The 23,834-nt window shown below is 40.1% G+C and overlaps 1 protein-coding gene across 1 annotated transcript in view; it reads left to right on the plus strand.

Moving 5' to 3' along the window:
• Positions 1–20,223, plus strand: part of LOC130683130 (olfactory receptor 1J4-like) — a 37,559-nt gene extending 17,336 nt beyond the window's left edge. The window contains exon 2 of the mRNA XM_057499410.1: positions 19,278–20,223. Coding sequence (XP_057355393.1) covers positions 19,278–20,223 — 946 coding nt within the window. The remainder of the gene's footprint in view (positions 1–19,277) is intronic.
• The last annotated feature ends 3,611 nt before the right edge of the window (positions 20,224–23,834 follow it).

Genomic DNA, 23,834 nt, shown 5'->3' on the forward strand with positions numbered 1-23,834 from the left:
TGATGCAATCCCTATGAAACTACCAGCAACATTCTTCAATGAACTGGAACAAATAATTCAAAAATTCATATGGAACCACCAAAGACCCCGAATAGCCAAAGCAATCCTGAGAAAGAAGAATAAAGTAGGGGGGATCTCACTCCCCAACTTCAAGCTCTATTATAAAGCCATAGTAATCAAGACAATTTGGTACTGGCACAAGAACAGAGCCACAGACCAATGGAACAGACTAGAGAATCCAGACATTAACCCAGACATATATGGTCAATTAATATTTGATAAAGGAGCCATGGACATACAATGGCGAAATGACAGTCTCTTCAACAGATGGTGCTGGCAAAACTGGACAGCTACATGTAGGAGAATGAAACTGGACCATTGTCTAACCCCATATACAAAAGTAAACTCAAAATGGATCAAAGACCTGAATGTAAGTCACGAAACCATTAAACTCTTGGAAGAAAACATAGGCAAAAACCTCTTAGACATAAACATGAGTGACCTCTTCTTGAACATATCTCCCCGGGCAAGGAAAACAACAGCAAAAATGAACAAGTGGGACTATATTAAGCTGAAAAGCTTCTGTACAGCAAAAGACACCATCAATAGAACAAAAAGGAACCCTACAGTATGGGAGAATATATTTGAAAATGACACATCCGATAAAGGCTTGACGTCCAGAATATATAAAGAGCTCACACGCCTCAACAAACAAAAAACAAATAACCCAATTAAAAAATGGGCAAAGGAACTGAACAGATGGTTCTCCAAAAAAGAAATACAGATGGCCAACAGACACATGAAAAGATGCTCCACATCGCTAATTATCAGAGAAATGCAAATTAAAACTACAATGAGGTATCACCTCACACCAGTAAGGATGGCTGCCATCCAAAAGACAAACAACAACAAATGTTGGTGAGGCTGTGGAGAAAGAGGAACCCTCCTACACTGCTGGTGGGAATGTAAATTAGTTCAACCATTGTGGAAAGCAGTATGGAGGTACATCAAAATGCTCAAAACAGACCTACCATTTGACCCAGGAATTGCACTCCTAGGAATTTACCCTAAGAATGCAGCAATCAAGTATGAGAAACACCAATGTACCCCTATGTTTATCGCAGCACTATTTACAATAGCCAAGAATTGGAAGCAACCTAAATGTCCATCGATAGATGAATGGATAAAGAAGATGTGGTACATATACACAATGGAATACTACTCAGCCATAAGAAAAGGGCAAATCCAACCATTTGCAGCAACATGGATGGAGCTGGAGGGTATTATGCTCAGTGAAACAAGCCAAGCAGAGAAAGAGAAATACCAAATGATTTCACTCATCTGTGGAATATAAGAACAAAGGAAAAACTGAAGGAACAAAACAGCAACAGAATCACAGAATTCAAGAATGGACTAACAGGTACCAAAGGGAAAGGGACTGGGGAGGATGGGTGGGTAGGGAGGGATAAGGGGGGGCAGAAAAAGAGGGGTATTAAGATTAGCATCCATAGTGGGGTGGGAGAAAGGGGAGGGCTGTACAACACAGAGAAGACAAGTAGTGATTCTACAACAGTTTGCTACGCTGATGGACAGTGACTGTAAAGGAGTATATAGGGGGGACCTGGTATAGGGGAGAGCCTAGTAAACAAAGTATTCGTCATGTAAGTGTAGATTAATGATTAAAAAAAAAAAGCAGTTCCTATGTGGTGACCTCTAATGAGTTCTACACAATGATATAAAGGGCATATAAAAGTGTAGGCAAAGGGTCTGTTTGTGTTTATACAGAGGATCAAAGCCTAATTTGGCTACCCCGAAAATGAACTAAGATACGATATGAAAAAGAACTTCCAACATCAGCACTCTCGGGAAGACTCATGACAGAAGATGATCAGCAAAAAAAAAAAAAAACTCCAACAAAGATCCACGCACTGCCACAGGTGTAGATGCACTTATCCCACCAGTTCCTGGACTTGCCATGGGAATGATGAAGGAGATATCTAAGCTGGCCTGTGCACACAGTAAAACAACAAATTTGACTGGATCTATACTGTTGGAACTCAACCAAGAATTAGGAGAAGTGCAAATTGTGGCACTCCTAAATCTTACAACCACAGACTATTTATCGTTAAAAGAACATATGGGATATGAACAGTCCCCAGGAATGGGTTGTTCTAGTTTATCTGAATTCTCTCAGACTGTTTAAGTTCAGTTGGACAATATCCACCATATCATAGATAAGTTTTCACAAATGCCTAAGATGCCTAACTGGTTTTCTTGGTTTCACTGGAGATGGATGGTAATTACAGGTATGCTTTGGTTAGGTAACTATATTCCTATTATGTTAATGTGTGTGCACAATTTAATTAGTAGTTTAAAACCTATCCATGCTGAAGTTACTCTACAGGAAGATATGTCGAAGAAATAATCAATCTTCCCAGGTTTTCTTCTGCCTGCTACTTCTATAGCTTTTCTTCTTCCTACCTAATCACAACCTTTAAATAGAACTCGTGCCACATGTCGAATTTACCGAGTATCATAATTCTTCCAAGTGGTAAAGATACCTCAAGACAAATGCTGGGCATAGAAGCCACAGGGCATAAATATGCAATGAAGTAAAAAGCTAACCTTTTCAAACAATAAGGCTTCTCTCTCACTTACCAACTTAACATTTCCCTGTATGGCCCGGAAGTTGACTGGTTAGCCAGAAACGGGTAAGATTCCTCAAGGGAGGAACAACCTAAGACAGGCACAGTCGCAGGGGGCCATCTGGTGAGAAAATGGGGAGCAGCAGAGGTGAGGATTAGAACCTCCCCCCTTATGTTCTGAGAGAAATCTTCTGCATACATGGATGTTTATTGCCCTCGTCTAGCTTGGATTAACACATAGTCTACAGGCACACACCTGATCATCTACATTTGCTCTCTTACAACACTAAACTCTGTTTTCTACCTTTATCTCGTATCTACCTACCACTTCAGCATTTTATTCAAAATAATAATAATAGAGAAATGTGGTATCCACATATAAATCAAGTTTAAAAATCAAATGAATATTCATATTTGAACTGAATGTGTATAGTTCATAATGCATGAACAAAACCGAAGGCTTCTGTGATGACTGCCCTTGCATTGTTCACCATGTAACTTATTCAATATGTAAGAATTTGTACTCCATGTAAGAATTTGTTCGTTATGCATCAGAAGATTGGAGACTGACGAAAATTAGGCTTGGGGTGGATTAATGATTGTGCATTGAGTATTGACCCCCCTGTACAGAAGTTTATTGTGGTTAACAACTATTTGATCAATAAATATGAGGGATGCCCTCACAAAATATATATATATATATATATATATATATATAAACACACTTCCAATTGTAAAATAAATAAGTAACCGGGATGTAATGTATAGCATAAGGAATATAGTCAAAATATTGTAACAACTTGGTATGGTGATAGCTGGTACCTAGAATGATCATGTACATAAATGTTGAATCACTGTGTTGTACACCTGAAACTATTGTAATGTAATACTGTTGTCAATTACCCTTCAATAAAAAAAATGCCAGCTAACACACGAAAAGCTGCTCTATATAATTATTCATTAGGAAAATGCAAATCAGAACTGCCATTCCACACCCACGAGGATGGCTACACTTCTTTTTTAAGGGGAAATCATAGTTTGCAGGGATGTGTAGAATTTAGAGCCCCCATACATTGATGGTGTGAATGCAACTGATGCAGGCACTTTGAAAGCCATTTTTCTCTGCCTCCAATAGTTAAACATAGATTAATATGTGATCAGCAACTCTGCTCCTGGCTAGATACCAAGAGAAGTGAAAACAGTTAACAGAGCAAACCCTTAAACATGACTGTAGCAGCTCTCTTCATGGTGGTCCTAGGTAGATACAATCCCAATGTCCATGAACACGGAAATGCAAACAGAAGGTGGTATATACATATGTACAGTGGAATAGTATTCAGCCATGTAAAGGAATGAATATTGATAGGTACTATAACATGGATGAACCCTGAAAATCTGTATGCCTCATTGGTGCTGAAAGTACCTTATTAGGTAAGATGTTAACAATAGGGGAAACCTGGTGAAAGTATAGCAAGTCTCTGACCTATTTTTGTAAGTTTTCTATGAATGTTACAGTAACCATAATTAAAAATTTATTTAAGAATGAGATGCTGAGTTTGGTCACTGTGGGGGTGGGTGGAAGTGGAGTGGAAACGTTGAGGCAATGAGCACACCTGTTTGTATAGTTTGAACATGTTGTTCTTCAACTTTTCAAATAAAAAGGGAATGAACCAAAAAAGTACATGAAAACAAAATAAATTTTAAAAATTTCAAATGATATGATTAGACTTATAGGGGAAGTAAGGATCACAAGTTATCTAGACACAAGCCCATCACATGGACAGTCATAAATGAGCTGTCATTTAATAAAGACAGAGAGGAAAGAGAGAGACAGAGAGAAACAGCAGGCACTCCATGGCCTCTGAGGTCCACACCCCCAAGAGCCAAGAGGGAGGCTCACCGGGTCCTGAAAAGCCACGGCTCCTGGTGCTCTGAGCCTCTTTTGCAACAAAGACCCTGGTCCTCAGGTGTCCTGGGCCACAGACAATTACAAAGCATGGTCCCCTAAAACCAATGAGGTAGCATCTGTGGGGGTTCCCTATGTGTGATGGTACTGATTGGGTCTGCCTGGAGGAGAAAGTTTACCACCAGGTTCTGGGTAGAGAAGACCCCATTTACATATATCCTATAACCATTCAAAGAACAATAAGGGGAGGAAACTAAAACAGGGGTCTAAGATTTCACTCAATTGGAAATGCAAGTTTTATTCAAAATTCAGCAATTAGCAGATGAAATGGGTACTAAATGGCTCTTACACTTACACAGTGCTGGCTCACATTATTATTACCTTCTGACAAGGTGTATCAATTTAGTGGCATATCTGTTCATTCCATATATGGGATCCCATCAGATTCTCAAGAATAGCAGGATCCAATAGACTTACGGGAATGGGAAAACCACCTACCCAACACCTGCTCCCATCCCCAGACATTCCTCTGCTGTAATAGGGTCCATGGTGAGGAAAATAGCCCACCTTCCTGCCACACTCATTAATGCAGATGGAAACTTTAGAAGAGGACCACCAAGTATTGAGGAAAGCTGACATGATCAAGGCATGTATTCCTTTCTGAGCACTCCAATAGTTATGAAGTCCTAGCCAGTCCTGAGGAGACGACCGCTGACACTGATACCCAGTAGTTATTCCTCAGGGAGCACCAACAAATTCTTTTTTTTTAAATTAAGGTATCATTGATATACAATCGTATGAACATTTCACATGTGCAGCAACATTGTGGCTTTCACATTCACTCATATTATCAAGTTCCCCACACACTCCACTGCAGTCACTGTCCATTAGCATAGTAAGATGCTAAAGAGCCACTACTTGTCTTCTCTGTGCTATACTGCCTTCCCTGTTGCCCCTTACATTATGTGTGCTTATGGTAATTCCCCTTAATCCCCTTCTCCCTCCCTCCCCACCCGCACTCCCCCACCCGTCCCCTTTGGTAACTGTCAGTCCCTTCTTGGAGTCTGTGAGTCCCCTGTTGCTTGGTTTCTTCTGTTTTGCTTCATTGTTATACTCCACAAATAAGTGAAATCATTTGATACTTGTCTTTCTCTGCCTGGTTTATTTCACTGAGCAAATACCCTCCAGCTCCATCTATGTTATTGCAAATGGTAGGATTTGTTTTCTTCTTATGGCTGAATAATGTTCCATTGTGTATATGTACCACATCTTTATCCATTCATTTAGTGATAGATACCTAGGTTGCTTCCATATCTGGGCTATTGTAAATAGCACTTCAGTAAAAAGGGGTGTGTATATGTCTTTTTGAATTTGTGATCTTGTTTCCTTCAGGTAAATTCCTAGGAGTGGAATTCTGGGGTCAAATGTTATTTCTCTTTTTACTTTTTTGAGGAACCTCCATATTGCTTTCCACATTGGTTGAACTAATTTACATTCCCACCAGCAGTGTAGGAGGGTTCCCCTTTTCCTGCATCCTCACCAGGATATGTTGTTCCTTGTCTTTTGGATGTTGACCATCCTAACTGGTGTGAGGTGATACCTGATTTCTGGTATTAATTTACTTTTCCCTGATGATTACCAATGTGGAGCATCTTTTCATGTGCCTATTGTCCATATGAATTTCTTTGGAGAAGAATCTGTTCAGATCCTTCACCCACATTTTAACCAGGTTATTTGCCTTTCTGGTGTTATGGTGTGTAAGTTCTTTATGTATTTTGGATGTTAACCCCTTATTGGATATGTCATTTATGAATATATTCTCCCATACTCTAGGATACCTTTTTGTTCTACTGATGGTGTCCTTTCCTGTACAGAAGCTTTTTAGTTTGATATAGTCCCATTTGCTCACTTTTGATTTTGTTTCCCTTGCCTGAGGAGATGTTTTCAGGGGAAAAAAATTGCTCATGTTTATATTCAAGAGATTTTTGCCTATGTTTTCTTCTAAGAGTTATGGTTTCATGACTTGCATTCAGGTCTTTGTTCCATTTTGAGTTTACGTTTGTGTATGGAGTCAGACAATAATCCCATTTCATTTTCTTACATGTAGAGTTCTAGCTTTGCAAACACAGTTGTTGAAGCAGCTGTCATTTCCCCATTGTAGATCCATTGCTCTTTTATCGTATGCAAATTGGTCATATATGTTTGGATTAATATCAGGGCTCTCTATTCTGTTTCATTGATTTATGGGTCTGTTCTTGCACCAGACCAAATTGTTTTGTTTACTCTGTCTTTGTAGTAGAGCTTGAAGTTGGGGAACATAATCCCCACCTTTATTTCTCCTCTGGATTGCTTTGGCTATTCAAAGTCTTCTGTGGTTCCATATGAATTGTAGAACTATCCATTCTTCATTGAAGAATGCTGCTTGTATTTTGATAGGGATTGCATTCAATCTGCAGATTGCTTTAGCCAGGATGGTGATTTTGACAATATTAATTCTTCCTATCCATGAGCAAGGGGTGTATTTCCATTTGTTGGCATCTTCATTAATTTTGTTAATTTCCTTCATGAGTGTCTTATAGTTTTCAGGGTATAATTCTTTCACTCTTTCACCTCCTTTATTCTTAGGCATTTTATTCTTTTTGATGCAATTGTAAATCAAATTGTTTTTCTGATTTATCTTTCTTCTAGTTTATTGTTAGTATATAGAAATTCAGGGGTTTCTGTGTATTAACTTTGTATCCTGCAACTTTGCTGAATTTGGTTTTAGTTCTAGTAGTTTTGAGATGGATTCTTTAGGGTTGTTTATATGCATTATGTTATCTGCAAACAGTGACAGTTTAACTTCTTCCTTACTAATCTGGTTGCCTTTTATTCCTTTGTGTTGTCTGATTGCTGTGGCAAAGACCACCAGTACTATGTTGAATAAAAGTGGGGGGAGTGGGCATCCTTGAATTGTTCCTGATCTTAAAGAAAGCTTTCAGCTTTTCACTGTTAAGTGTGAAGTTGGCTGTGGGTTTGTCATATATGGCCTTTATCAAGTTGAGATATTCACCCTCTATACCCATTTTATTGAGAGTTTTTATCATGAATGGATGTTGAAATTTGTCAAATGCTTTTACAGCATCCAGGGAGATGATCATGTGATTTTTATCCTGGTGTGTGATTTGATGGATTTTCAAATATTGTACCATCCTTGCATCCCTGGAATAAATCCTACTTGGTCATGATGAATGATCTTTTTTGATGTGTTTTTGAAGTCAGTTTACTAACATTTTGTTCAGTAATTTTGCATCTATGTTCATCAGCGATATTGTTCTGTAATTTTCTTTTTATGCGGTGTCTTTGCATGGTTTTGGTAGTAGAGTGATGCTGGCCTCATAGAATGAATTTGGAAGTATTCCCTCTGCTTCTACTTTTTGGAAAATGATAAGGAGGATGGTATTAGGTCTTCCCTAAATGTTTGATATAATTCAGCAATGAAGTCATCTGGTCCAGGGCTTTTGTTCTTAGATAGTTTTTTTAATTATCAGTTCAATTTCATTTCTGGTAATTGGTTGTTCAAATTTTCTTTTCTTCCTGGGCCAGCCTTGGGAGGGTGTATTTTTCTAAAAAGTTTTTCATTTCTCCCAGATCATCCAGTTTGTTATCATATAATTTTTCATAGTATGCTCTAATAATTCTTTGTATTTCTGTGTTTTCCGTAGTGATTTTTCAATTCTCATTTCTGATTCTGTTTATGTGTTTAGACTTTTGTTTTTCTTGATAATTCTGGCTAAGGATTTATCTATTTGATTTATTTTCTCGAAGAACCAGTTCCTGTTTTCATTGATTCTTTCTATTGTTTTTTTCTTTTCAATTTAATTTATTTCTGCTGTGATCTTTATTATGTCTCTTCTCCTATAGACTTTGGGCCTCATTTGTTCTTCTTTTTCTAGTTTTATTAATTGTGAGTTTAGATTGTTCAACTGGGATTCTTCTTCCTTCTTGAGGTAAGCCTGTATTGCTATATACTTTCCTCTTAGAACAGCCTTTGCCGTGTCCCACAGATTTTGGGGTATTGAGTTGTTGTTTTCATTTGTCTCCATATATTGCTTGATTTCTGTTTTTATTTGGTCATTGACCCATTGATTATTTAGGAGCATATTGTTAAGTCTCCATGTGTTTGTGAGCTTTTTTGTTTTTTTTGCATAATTTATTTCTAGTTTCATACCTTTGTGGTCTGAGAAGCTGGTTGGTACAATTTCAATCTTTTTTTATTTACTGAGGCTCTTTTTGTGGCCTATTATATGATCTTTCTTGAAAATGTTCCATGTGCACTTGAGAAGAATGTGTGTCCTGCTGCTTTTGGGTGGAGTGTTGTGTAGATGTCTGTTAGGTCCATCTGTTCTAATGTGTTGTTCAGTGCCTCTGTGTCCCTACTTATTTTCTGTGTGGTTGATCTGTCCTCTGGAGTGAGTGGTGTGTTGAAGTCTCCTAAAATGAATGCATTGCATTCTATTTCCCCCTTTAATTCTGTTAGTATTTGTTTCAAAAAACTAGGTGCTCCAATGCTGGGGCATGTATATTTACAATGGTTTTAACTTCTCTTTGACTCACCCCTTTATCATTGTGTAATGGCCTTCCTTGTCTCCTGTTACTTTCATTGTTTTGAAGTCTATTTTGTCTGATACAAATACTGCAACTCCTGTTTTTTCTCCCTACTATTTGCATGAAATATCCTTTCCCATCCCATCACTTTAAATCTCTTATGTCTTTAGGTTTGAAGTGAGTCTCTTGTGGGTAGCAAATAGATGGGTCTTATGTTTTCATCCATTCTGTAACTCTACGTCTTTTGATTGGTAAATTCAGTCCATTTGTATTTAAGGTGATTATCAATGGACATTTTCTTACTGCCATTGTAGGCTTTAGATTCATGGTTACAAAAGATTCAAGGGCAGCTTCTTTACTATCTAACAGTCTAACTTAACGCGCTTATTGTGCTATTTCAAACACAATCTGGTTTCTTTTTTTCCTCCCTTCTTTTTCTTAGTGCTCCACTCTTTATACACAGTAGGTATCTTTGTACTCTTTGTGTTTCCCTTGACTGACTTTGTGGGTAGTGGATTTAATTTTGCATTTGCTTAATAATTATTTGGTCTAATTCCTTTACTGTGGTTTTGTTTTCTCTGGCGACAGCTATTTAGCCTTAGGAACATTTCCATTTATAGCAGTTACTCCAAAATACGCTATGGAGACAGTTTGTGGGATGTAATTTCCTCAACTTTTGCTTATCTTCAAATTGTTTAATCCATGCTTTAAATTTCAATGATAATCTTGCCATGTATAGTGTTCTTGGTTCAAGCCCCTTCTGTTTCATTGCATTAAATATATCATGCCATTACCTTCTGCCCTGTAAGGTTTATGCTGAGAAGTCTGATGAAAGCCTGATTGGTTTTTCCTTTGTGTATGATCTTTCTTCTCTCTCTGGCTGCTTTTAATACACTGCCTTTCTCCTTTACCTTTCTCATTTTAATTATTATATGTCTTGGTGTGTCTTCCTTGGGTTCCTGTGTTGGGAGATCTGTGCTTGTCCATGGCCTGAGAGACTGTTTCCTTCGTCAGATTGGGGAAGTTTTCAGCAATTATTTCCTCAAAGAGACTTCCTATCTCTCTGTCTTTCTCTTCTTCTGGTATGCCTATAATGCGAATATTGTTCCGTTTGGATGGTCACACATTTCTCTTAATATTCTTTCATTCCTAGAGATCCCTTTTTCTCTCTATGCCACAGCTTCTTTGTATTCCTGTTCTACAACTTCTATTTCATTTACTATCTCCTCTACCTCATCTAATCTACTTTTAAATCCCTCTATTAAATATTTCATTTCAGATACTGCATTTTTTCCAAGTTTTTATCTCTTTCTTGAAGTCCTCCCTGAGGTCATGAATATTTTCCTGTAGCTCTGTTAGCATGTTTATCATTTTTATTTTGAAGTCTTTATCAAGAGTTTTCATGATTTCAGTTTCACTTAGACCTCTTTCTGGTGTTTGAGGGATTTTGGTTTGTACCAGGTTCTTTTGCCATTTCATATTTCTAATGACTACTATGGAATAACAACTTTGTATACATGGCACTCTCTAGTGCCTAGAAGCCATACTCTCTGGAGCTGCTGAGCTCCTGTAGCAATGGGGGGCAGCACCTGCCTGCAGCACCAGTGCCTGCTGGGAGAAACGAGCCCTTTCCTGTTTCCCAGCTGCAGTGCTTGCCTCCACTGCCAGGGCCAATGGGCTCAGCATGCAGGAAGCAGCCTCTGCATTATGCCCCTGTAGCTGCCAAAGGCAGGTATGCCCTCCAACTAGGCTGTTACAATGGCTGGGAGGAAGCAGCAGCAGGTTGAGTATTGCGGTGCGGGCCTCAGTGCTGTGTTGCCAGCCAGGAGAATGCAGCATGTGATGCTCCTGAATGTTCCCAATCTACTGGGCTGAGTATGTCAGGATGATTTTGTTAACCTGCCCTCTCTTGAACAACACGCTCTGTGTAATCCTTGCCTCTTTAGCAGCCCTGTCACTATTGGGAAGCCTTTGAATATGCTCACCTTTCTTTTGTCCTGCAGTGGCCAGCTGTGGGTACCTGTAGTCCACAAGCAGCTGGAATCTCAGTCTCTGAGTATTCTGCCTATCTTTGCTTTCCAACCACTCTAATCTCCAGAACATTATGTAATGTGGGCTTGTGCTCCCAGAGCAGATGTCCAGGGTGGGTGTTTAGCAGTCCTGGGCTTCTACTCCCCCTCCACTCTCCATTCTTCTTCCTCCCACTAGTGAGCTGGGTTGAGGGGAGAGCTTGGGTCCCACCAGATTGTGGCTTTGCAAATTCATCCTTTTCCATGAGGTCTTCTCTTTTCCCCAGATGTAGGCCATCTATTGCAGTTTTCTTTCTGGTTGCTCTTTCAGGATTCGTTGTATTTGCTGTATTTTCATGCTATATGAGGTTTTCAGAGGAGGTTTCTGCTTCACTTCTCATGCTGCCATCTTGTTTAATCACTCAACACCTGTAAATTCTAAGGCTTCCATGCTTCCTTTCATTATTCATGTGATTACTCTTAGAGAGTCACTTAATGGCCTAACATTATATGGCTGCTTGGAGGAGCACCTGATACCCAGGTCATCACTTACCAAACTCATAGAGCTGACTACTGACTTAAACCCCATTTCAGAGTTTCCAGGGCTAGCTTCCCTCACTGCAGGACCCTTTCAAAAGACCTGTTATTGGTGACTCCTGTTTCAGCTTCCTAATTATCTGATTTTGAGTAGGAATCCCAAGGAGCTTCAGGCTCTGTTGACAAGCTACCAGTGCATTCAGTAACTTTCTCCCCTGAACCCAGCTGCCAAGGTGCAGGACTCAGTGTGCCTTCCCTGATCCAACGCAGCCTCATTAAGGACATGGCACCTGGGTCCTGGGTACCACCTAGGGACCAACAACCTTACACAACCCAGGTGGCCCACTCATCATCAAACACTAAGCAACATTTTATGGACTTGACTGTTCCCAGTTGTCAAACCACAGCAGTATCAGAAGCCCACTGAATTTTAGGAAGGAACTCTCTGTGTTCTCCCAGTGTTACTACACACAGATGGAAGGCTTAAAAGCCTTCCTTAACCTCACCATTGGCAGAATAACCTTGTCTAATTTTTCAGTGGTCATAGCTCCCATCCCACTTTGATTTCCATCACTGGGACAGATGTTCTAAATGGCTATGTGGCCACTACAATGAAGTAAAAACTGTCCAACCCTGTTGGCTTCACCAAACAGGATCCCATGCACCAACCATAAATCTTCAAGTTGTTAATAGGCCTCAGTATAAACTGAAACAAGACTCTCCACCATTGAGAGCAATTAGCCAAGATCTTGTAAGTTAAGGGGTAATTTGCTGTTTTTTTTTTAAGTCCAATTTACCTGTCTGAAACCTACATGAATGAATGGTCACTTGTGTTGGATACAATGATATTCATGCTGTGTTCCCATTGATTAAGTCCCCTATACTTCACTGAGTTGGAATGACCAAGGCCATTTGCTCCTCACTGACAGGTCTTGTGCAGTTATAGATGCACCTCTTACATGGCCACATACATGAAGAGCCGATGTTAACACCCTCTCAGGTGTTAAACTTTTGCATTCAACTCTGAAGGGACATGATACATGTGTACTTGGGTGCCTGTGGGGTGCCTCAACAGTCCAGTCACTCTGCTGGTAAGGATTTGAACAGTTCTAGGTGTCCCCAGGCACCCAGGGGTGGCAATATATCAACAATTTCCCCTTAGCAAGAGACTGATAAACACACAAATTCTACTCAAACACTTGCTACAGCATTTCCTAATGGGGCTGATATTTTCTCCACCTAAGGATCAAGGACCTGCCACTTCAGTTAAATTATTAAGCATCATCTGATTCACTGAGGGACATGGCATTTATGATAGAGTTTAAAGACTACTCCCAACTTTGTCAGTTCTCAAGGAGGTCAACACCTGTTAGAGCACATTGGCTTCTGCAGGCAGCCTTTTTCCCATTTGCAAATACTACTCAGACATATTTACACAATCACCAGCAATCAGCCCACTTGGAATGGATCCCATTACAATACAAGGTAGTAGGGTTATGAAAGATGGTCATGATTCAGACACTTCCCTTAGTGTCTCCTGGAGATTCCTTTGTGATTAAAGCTCAGTACATGACCTAGTTTGTTCTTTAGTTTCTAAAGACTGTCCATAATGGCTAATCATTGCCTGTGGGGTTCTCATTTAGATGATTGTCTGCTAAGGCCCCATGCTGCACAACATTAGAGCAACCATTGCTGGATGCAAACTGGGATCTCACTGAAACTGCGATTCTCAAAAGATGTGAACCTGTGATGCTCTGCACACATTTGTCCACTGTTTCCTGGTCATGGAAGCAGCACCCGGCAAGCTCAGCACAGACGTGGGGTGCGCCCAGTTAGATGGAGACGGCAACCACGGTATGGCACAAACCTGAGCCTCGGGCATATCCCTCTGTGGGAGGCAGCTGCCCTGGAAAAAAATCACTTCTGATGTCACAGTGTCACAGAGGCCACCTTGATCTCTGGGATTCCTGGGGAGCCTTTGGGTTCAAATAAATGAATTTGAAAGTGAGTTCATATATTTTTTGAAGAGAGTGCTACAAACACACTGATGGAGGCTGATGGAGGCTGATGGAGGGATGCTCGTTTTCATCATTCAACTTGGATGTCCTCAAGGATCAGTACAACTGGTCCAAGCCCAAGCAAACATCTTAGCTGTTGAGGATGCCACAGGCAGCAATTGGCTCCATTACACATCTTTAGCTGTTGGCCATTGCCAATGGTCTAGCCTTGTGGTCTTACCAATGGTCACAATGATTTCTCACTCGGGGTTGATTTTTGGGGTACAAAATTATGAGAAGTCCTTGCCTCACACATATTAGAAATACAAACTAAGAGCACATATGTGTCTCTGCCCACACAATGATTTGGACTGCTAAGGCTCAATCCTATGTTTAAAGTGATAAATATAAACATATTTGTAGACACCAGTCAAACTTCCTAAGATCATAATCTACATTCCACTTCTTTCCTGTTGGCTCAATAAGCCTATGAAACATCATGTCATAGAGGAGACTCTGCCCATCTGTCTCGGGCTGCGCACAGAGAGCGTTCCCTCGCGTCTGCCCTGGCCCTCATGGTAACCATCCTGAGCTACCATGTGAAGAGACACATCACTGGCTGTAAAATCACTGGGGTGACATCCCATGGGGATTCCATACTGTCATGGGCAGAAATTTTTGGCTCATTGATGCCAAACCTGCATGCCACTTAGAAATGCAATGACCTTGGCAGATGTCTACACCGTCATTGTACCCACATCGTCATTCATGCCACTGCCCAAGGTACAATATGGGGCCTCACAAAACACGCCTCATCCCTTCTGGAGTTCTAGACAGTGGTGATAGTGACCAGCCCTCACGTTGCTTCTTAAAGCTCATCAGCCTTATGCTCACCAGCCAGCCAGAATTCAATTCAAGCTCCATTGTCCTTATTGTGCTGACTGACAGGGGGTCCTGGTGCCACCACAGAGGCCACAAAATTACACAACGAAATGTGCAAAATAATATCCAAACATGTGGTCCAAGTAGTCTCCATCCTGGAACCTGGAATGAGAGGCAGGGCTCTGCGGCAGCTTTGGTTGCTGATGACCCCTGGCCTCAGGTGTTCTGCTGGCCGGTCAAGAGGCATTTGTTTCCTTGGGGTGCTTTTCGCTATATATGGATAAAGAAAACAGCCAAAGTTGCTCAGAAACCATAGTACATGACGTGTTTTTCCAGGAGAAACGTTCCCCCAGGCCTCATTAATCACCGCAGAGTCCCCAAACCATTCCCTCTGTTTGACCAAACCTGTTTGGACCTCTTGCATCCACTCAACTCTCCCCAGAAGTTCTATGTATGAGCAAAAATGTTTTTCTTAAATTCTCTTCCTGTGTGAAGTCTGGAGAGCTGCTGACGACTGAACCAGAAGTGCCTTTTGATAATATGCACTGGGGTATTCTTACCAAAGACTGACCACCTGAATCTCCAACCCAAACCCCCTGCCATACACACATAATAAAAATTAGTAAAATATTACCCTTCATGGAGTGTCAGTGAAGGTGGTGTAGGAATTCATATTATCATCTTTACCACTTTTCTAAGTATGAAATCATTTAAAATTTAAATTTAAATATCTGAGTTTCCGCAGGAACCTAGCCAAGAAAAGTTTGAGCTTGGAACCGTGCCCAGGAAGTAATGGTCCAAAACATCCCTGCTCTTAGGGACACTGTTCCCTGTGGCCTCAGTTCTCCCTGGACACGCTCTCCCAAACTGGTGGTAAGAGATTGGCCAATTAACCCACAATGGCTCCTCTTTCCTGTGAAGAGATGCTGAGGATTTGGGCCACAATCTGGAAGAGGTGTCTAAACGCAAAGATGAGTGGAACAGGTCAGAATGCTGGACATGTGCACTTGGCAATGGATCTGCCTGTGTGCTTGAGGGTGAGCATATGAATATCTGTGTTCATGAGTGTAGGTGTGTGCATGCATTATTGTGTATGTTTGGACAGTAGCCTGTGTGTGGGGGTGTATACTATGTACCTGACTACAGCCTGATTCTTTTTCTGACATAGATCCAATCCAGGCTGTGTTTTAGCACATGCACCCCAACTTATCAGCCTCTTCACGTGTGACGCTTATTGTGGTAAGTGTGTGGTGGGTGTGCACGTGTGGTGTTGGAGCAGTTTTCTTGTGAGATTTTTCTATTGTGTGTTTTTGGTGGCGTGTTTATATGGTAATGAGTTATGTATATGTGGTGTGTGAGTTGTGTTTTAGTAGATGTGTAGTGCTTGTGTGTAGTGGTGCATTGTGAGTGTATTTGTGGGTGACACATTATTGCATATTGTGCATATGTTAGCTTGTGTGTATTTTATGACTTGTATGCATATGACTGTTTAGGAATGAGGCACATACTGGCATTCCTTTCCTTAGAATGGGAATCAGACACAGGTGAATGGAATCCTCAACTCAGCAAAGTGTGTGTGTGTGTGTGTGTGTGTGTGTGTGTGTGTGTCTGATATTGTATTGTATGGTTGGGGGCTCCTGACTTGCAACCATGATTTTAAATATTTCCTATGCGCCCTTCCTGTGGGGCCCTGCCAGCTGAGATAACCAATGCCCCCAGCACTCTTTCTGAAAAGGACCTGCTGTCAGTGTCATACACCTGAGTGTGACTGAGACCCTCAGAGATTCCTAACCCTTCACGTGCACTTACCATCCCAGGCAAAGATAGTTAGGCACCGTGCTGGGTGACGTTAGACAGCAGAAGCCGCACCAAGTGGCAGCAAGACCTTGGGAAGGTCCCTAACCCCTGTGGCCTCAGGTTACATGTCTATGGAATGGAAGCTTACAGGCCCTCATAAACATCTACAGCTAGAATTAAGGCTAGTGTATGTAAGAGCCTTTCTCAGTTGGAAGATATACAGATATGAATGAAGGGATTACCTACACAGAGCACTAGGGCAATTTTGGACTTCAGGTTCCTTGCAGCCCTAAGATAACACAAGGTGTAGGTGCTCATAACTAATGAAGTAAGGGAGTTCCATGTTGAGGGCTGGGCTCTGATCTCACTAAAACATTAGATTGAACTATAAAACATTACCAATATTTGATCATTTATGCAGAAAATTGCAATTTTATATATAGCGCTATAGTGTATACATAGAATAATGTATATATATAACTATAACTAAATCTATATAAATATGGGGGTATACATATACATGTATATCCCATGCATGTGCATATATCTCATATTTATATATATATACATACAAATATCCTCATCTATATATGTGTGTGTGTGTGTGTGTGTGTGTGCAAGTGTGTGCTCCATCCTTGAAAGATACTGTTTATATCTGTGGAATTTATATAATTTATATTTCTGTTTTCCATTAAGTGAGAAAGAACACTAATTCTTCGTGCAGCAATGAAGGTTTTAGGTGGTAATGGGAGGCTGATGTTGGATTTAATTAGGAAATGTATGTAAAGCCCTTAGCATAGTGCCCAACACACACTTTTATCCCCAAAATGTTTGCCATCGTCATAAAAGATACGTTGTGGGCTATGCCAGCAGGGGTGTTATTCTGGTGTCAAGCGGCTCTAAAGGACCACCCATTCCTAGAGTGCAAAGGAGTTTACAGTTATGGGTCAAAGGGACCAATCAGGTCGCAGGAGGAGGGTGATGGTCCCCCAAAACCACCTCTCCTCTGGAGCCTCACATCACTTTAAGGCACAAATAACACCAGGTTGCCAGGATCATCTACTATTTCTCCTGTGATGAACTGTTATGGTTTTCCTCCATCTTGGTGTCACAAATTACCTCAGTATGCTCCTAAAAATGTACTCAGAGAAGGCAGGAGACATCGATTTTCTTGTTCACTATACAATCTCAGTCCATAGTAGAGGGCTGTGTTCAGACTCAATAATCAATAACTAATGGTTGAATAAAACCCAGCAACTGCAATTCTGGGAACTTGCCTTGAAGAAAAAAAATCTCTAATTCAAAAAGGCATGCATGGGAATGTAAATTAGTTCAACCATTGTGGAAAGCAGTATGGAGGTTACTCAAAAAACTCAAAATAGAAATACCATTTGACCCAGGAATTCCACTCCTAGGAATGTACACTAAAAATGCAGAAGTCCCGTTTGAAAACGACAGATGCACCCCTATGTTTATCGCAGCACTATTTACAATAGCCAAGAAATGGAAGCAACCCAAGTGTCCATCAGTAAATGAGTGGATAAAGAAGATGTGGTACATATACACAATGGAATAGTATTCAGCCATAAGAAGAAAACAAATCCTACCATTTGCAGCAACATGGATGGAGCTAGAGGGTACTATGCTCAGTGAAATAAGCCAAGCAGAGAAAGAGAAATACCAAGTGATTTCACTCATCCGTGGAGTATAAGAACAAAGGAAAAACTGAAGGAACAAAACAGCAGCAGACTCACAGAACCCAAGAATGGACTAACAGTTACCAAAGGGAAAGGGACTGGGGAGGATGGATGGGAAGGGAGGGATAAGGGGGAAAAAGGGGCATTACGATTAGCACACATAATGTAGGGGGTGGGCACAGGGAAGGCAGTATAGCACAGAGAAGACAAGTAGTGATTCGATAGCATCTACTACGCTGATGGAAAGTGACTGTAATGGGATAAGTGGTGGGGACTTGATAATGGGGAGTCTAGTAACCATAATGTTGCTCATATAATTGCACATTAATGATACAAAAAAAAGACATGCACCCCTTTGTATACTGAATGACTTACAATATCCACGATGTGGTAGCAACTTAAGTGTCCATCAATAGGTGGATGGATAAAGAAGAGATGGTATATCTGCAATGGAATATTATTCAGCCATAGAAAAGAATGAATCTTGCCATTTCTGACAAGATGGATGGACCTAAAGGGTGTTTTGCTAAGGGAAACAAAGCAGACAGAGAAAGAGAACTTCTGTATTATCTCACTCACATGTGGAATATGAAAGACAAAACTAACAAATAAAACAGAAATAGACTCATTAACACAAAGAACATTGCTGGTTGTCATAGATAAGGACCTGGGAGATGGTGGAATGGGTAACGGAAATAAGATGTGTAAATTTCATATTATAAAATAAATTAGTCCCATGGGTGGAAGTACAGCAAGGGAAGTTAACCAATAATACTACTGTAATTTTTTTGTATGCTGACAGAATGCCACTACACATAGCACGGTGAGCATTTATTGATGCACACAACTGTGAAATCATTATGCTGTACATCACAAACCAATGTAATATTGCATAGGAACTGTATTTCAATTAAAAATTAAATAAACACATACCTAAACAAACAAGTAAATAAATAGTGGTTGAATGAAACAGTGAACACACTTTTGCTTCTGTGCAATCAGGTCTTATTGGCTGACTGGGGGTGTATTATTTTTCTGAAGTGAGACTGGGATAGAGTGCAATATAGGCGTCTATAGGTGTGACACATAATACAGGTAGAAATAGGTAGAATATAGTTAGAAAGTCATTGTTTTCTCAGAAAATTACAGTACTGAATGTATCTGTGTCCATATTTCTGATATTCCTCTCTGTCCCTTATCCACAGCATGTAATAGCCCAGTATGGGGCCTGGGAACCAGAGCAGCGTGTCCGAGTTCCTCCTCCTGGGGCTCCCCATCCCCCCGGAGCAGCAGGGCATGTTCTTTGCCCTGTTCCTGGGCATGTACCTGACCACGGTGCTGGGGAACCTGCTCATTATCCTGCTCATCAGGCGAGACTCGCACCTCCACACCCCCATGTACTTCTTCCTCAGCCACCTGGCCCTCTCGGACATCTCCTTTGCATCCATCACTGTCCCAAAGATGCTGACGAATATGCAGAGTCAGTGCCGATCTATCACATATACTGGGTGCGTTTCACAGGTGTTTTTCATTGTATTGTTTGGTTGCCTTGACAGCTTTCTCCTCGCTGTGATGGCGTATGACAGATATGAGGCCATCTGTCACCCTCTCCACTACGCCAGCATCATGAGGGACGAGGTGTGTATCCTCCTTGTGGTTGGGTGCTGGCTATCCTCCTCTGCCCAGGCTCTCCTGCACACCCTCCTTGTGAACCAGCTGTCCTTCTGTGTAGGGACGACCATTCCCCACTTCTTTTGTGATCTTGCTGTTGTGCTCAAATCCTCCTGCTCAGACACCTCCCTCAATGAGCTGCTCATCTTTGCTGAAGGTGGACTGGTCTTCATCCTGCCATTGAGTGGGATATTGGGCTCATATATCCGCATGGCAGTCATCATCCTGAAGGTCCCCTCCCTCAAAAGAGTCTCTAAAGCCTTGTCTACCTGTGGCTCCCACCTCTTTGTAGTGCTTTTATACTATGGGACAATTGCAGGTGTTTACTACTTCCCCTCATCAGCTGACTCCAAGGACAAGGACATCATTGCCTCTGTGATGTACATGGTGGTCACCCCCATGCTGAACCCCTTCATCTACAGCCTGAGGAATAATGATATGAAACGTGCTCTTCAGAAAATATTCAGAGCCAAGAACACCCCTTCATGTCATTAATTCAATCCCACTGTCTTGAGAATTCATGCAGGCTGTAAAATAGGTCTCCTTTAGAAGAGGTAACTTGGACATCTCACTGTTGACATCATTCTCTTCCCAATCTCAATTTATGTGTCCTCTCATCTTTTCTCTTCAACTGATTGTGTATTTTCTCTACTTTTGCTTTGAATTCTATGAATTAATGTTTCTACAGTGAATTTCCAAGCTGTCCTGTGATGTTCACTGCAAGCTTGTGAGCCTTTTGAGTCCACTTCCCAGGGCTTTAGTTTTTCTTTTCTTATTCTTTTCCTTCAATGACCCTCTTTATTTGGTACTGATAACAGCACATTCATGCAAATTTTCTTAATAACAGTAAACTTCATTTATTTCACATGTGAGGAATTCAGAAATTAACCAAATTGTTTTACCTATTGAATGGTACCTATCACAACTGGCATTAACTAATCATTTAAATGCAATTTTATTTAATGCTCAGGATAAACCACTGCTAAGGTGCTGATGTTTTCCAAATTTACAGGGTACAAACTAAAAGAGAGATCAAGTAAATAGCTGCCCTAAGACTTAATCTCAGACAAGTGAGACTCTAAAACCATGTGTTTAACCAGATTAGCTTATTGCCATTATCCTAGTCTCAAATATCATTAAGTTTGGTTGTTTTTGATCCTTATATAAGGCATACAGGAAATATTCTTTTGTGTTCCACTTTTTAAATTTAGTGTAGTTATGGTGAACTCATTCACAAGGCTTTATAGCTTTCGACTGTGTCTGTACACCTTCATATATTCATGCATTCTAGTTTTGATTGACATTTGGGTTGTTTCCTGTTTGGGACTTAAGCATATAGCAGAGAATGAAATACGGGAGTCTCATTGTGTGCCTATTCAGCATTAATAAATAATATCAGAAAGTTGATAAAGTGCTTGTACCAATTATAGTCATCCCTGTAATATATGAAAAGGTGTGGTCCATTTCCTCATCAGCACTTGCACTGGCCATCTTTTCAACTGTAAAAATACTCTGGCTCTGTAGTGTACTGTGCTGCGGTTTTAACTTGTATTGGCCTGATGAGTTATGTAGTTTATCTCCCTTGCCTATGCTTATTGATCATTTGGGTATTTTCTCTTGTCAAGGACATGTTTCTGCCTTTACTGCTGTTTTATTACGTAGTCTCCTTTTTAAAACTAATTTCTAGGAATTCTTTATATATTAGATGTGAGTCCTTTGTCAGATATATGCACTGAGAATTTTTCTTTCACTACATGGCTTCCCTTTTTACTATATTAATGGGTCTCTTCATGGACAGAAACACTTACCTTAATGTCATATGTATGTATATATATATATATATACATAAAATACGCTTTTTCTAATATTGTTATATTTGTGTCCTGTTTAAAATATCTTTGTCTAGTCAAAGGTCTTAAGGTTTTGTCTTTTAAATGTCTTATTTTTGCCTTTAATATTTATATTTAACAGCCATCTTGGTTCCCATTTTACTTATATTTAGGATTTGGACCCAGATTAACTTTTTTGATATAGGTACCAATAGCCACCCAAGAATTTACTGAAAATTATATGCTTTCCCCACTGAACTGCAGCATTGTCTTTGTTACCAATCAACTGCTGAATATAGGTTATCTTGGCTATCTTTTGCTGTTGCATTTCCATTTGGATTCTAGCCACAGCATTCCCATCATGTGTATATGAGGGCTCCAGTTTGTCCCATCCTCATCAACACTTAGTATTGCTCTTCTATTTGATTTTTGTCATCCTACTTCTTGTGAGGTGGTATCTCAATGGGGCTTTGATATTTAGTTCTCTAAGGACTAGAGGGAGGTGAGGACTGCAAAACAGTGTGAATCTACTTAATGCCACTCAACCATGCACTCTAAAATGGTCAAAATGGTAAATTTTGTGTCATGTGTATTTTACCACAATAAAAAAATATTCATCCATAAAAAAATTTTTTTAAAGAAATAAATCCTGCCTTTTGCAAAACACGGTTGGACTTGGAGGGTACTATGCTAAGTGAAACAAGCCAAATGGAGAAAAACAAATACCATATGATTTCACTTATATGTGGAATCTAAAACCAAAACAAAACAAAATGAACAAAATAGCAATAGACTCATAGACACTGAGAAGTGAGTGGCAGTTACTTTGAGGGGGAAGGGTTGGGTGGGTACATGAGGAGGGTGAGGTGGATAAAGAGGTAAAAATCTCAATCATAATATAAATTGGTCACCATGACGGAAATGCAGCATGAAGAATGTAGCCAGTTGTTCTGTAACATCTTCCTATGTTGACAGATAGTAACTGCACTAATTGGGGTGAGGATTTAATAATGTGTGTAACTATTGAATCACTGTGTTGTATACTTGAAACCAATATAATACTTTATTATCAACTATAATTCAATTTTTAAAAACCTTCAAAAACAAAAACAAATCAAACAATGCAGTTTATCCCATAAGCAAAATAAAAGAAAGATTAATGAAAAAAATGTAATGTGAATTCTGGAAGAAAAAAAATAAAATTGGAGAGGAAACATTTAGAAAAATAATGGAGATAAATTATTCAGAGTTAAATATTTGACTTCAGATTTCACATTAAATATCTGACTTCAGAACCTCTTTAAGTTTAAAAAATTTCTTTTTATTAAAGTATCATTGATATACAGTCTTATGAAGTCTCACATGAACAACATTGTGGTTTCAACACTCACCTATATTATTAAGTCCTCACACCCCCATGGCAGTCACTGTCTATCAGTGGAGTAAGATGCTGTAGAGTCATTACTTGTCTTCTCCATGCTGTACTGCCTTCCCTGTAACCTACCTATATTGTGACTGTAAATTATTGTGCCCCTTAATCCTTTTCTCCCTCCCCACCCAACCTCCACAAAACCTCCCCTTTGGTAACCACTACTCCCTTCTTGGAATCTGTAAGTCTACGCTATTTTGTTTCTTCAGTTTTCCTTAGTTTTTATACTCCACAAATGAGTGAAGTCATTTGCTACTTGTCTTTCTCTGCATGGCTTATTTCACTGAGCATAATACCCTCTAACTCCATCCATGTTGTTGGAGATGGTAGGATTTGTTTCCTTCTTATGGCTGAGTAGTATTCCATTGTGTATATGTACCACATCTTCTTTATCCATTCATCTACTGATGGACACTTAGGTTGCTTCCATTTTTTGGCTATTGTAAATAGTGCTGTGATAAACATAGGGGTGCATCTGTCTTTTTAAAACTGGGCTGCTCCATTCTTAGGGTAAACTCCTAGAAATGGAATTCCTGGGTCAAATGGTATTTCTATTTTGAGCTTTCTGAGGAACATCCATACTGCTTTCTGCAATGGTTGAACTAATTTACATTCCCACCAGCAGTGTAGGAGGGTTCCCCTTTCACCAAAACCTCATCAACATTTGTTGTTGTCTTTTGGATGGTGGCAATCCTTACTGGTGTGAGGTGATATCTAATTGTGGTTTTAATTTGCATTTCTCTGATGACTAGCGATGTGGAGCATCTTGTCATGTGTCTGTTGGCCATCTGAATTTCTTTGGAGAAATGTCTGTTCAGCTCCTCTGTCCATTTTTTAATTGGATTATT

Source organism: Manis pentadactyla, chromosome 3 (genome assembly GCF_030020395.1).
Source record: "Manis pentadactyla isolate mManPen7 chromosome 3, mManPen7.hap1, whole genome shotgun sequence".
Lineage (NCBI taxonomy): Eukaryota > Metazoa > Chordata > Mammalia > Pholidota > Manidae > Manis > Manis pentadactyla.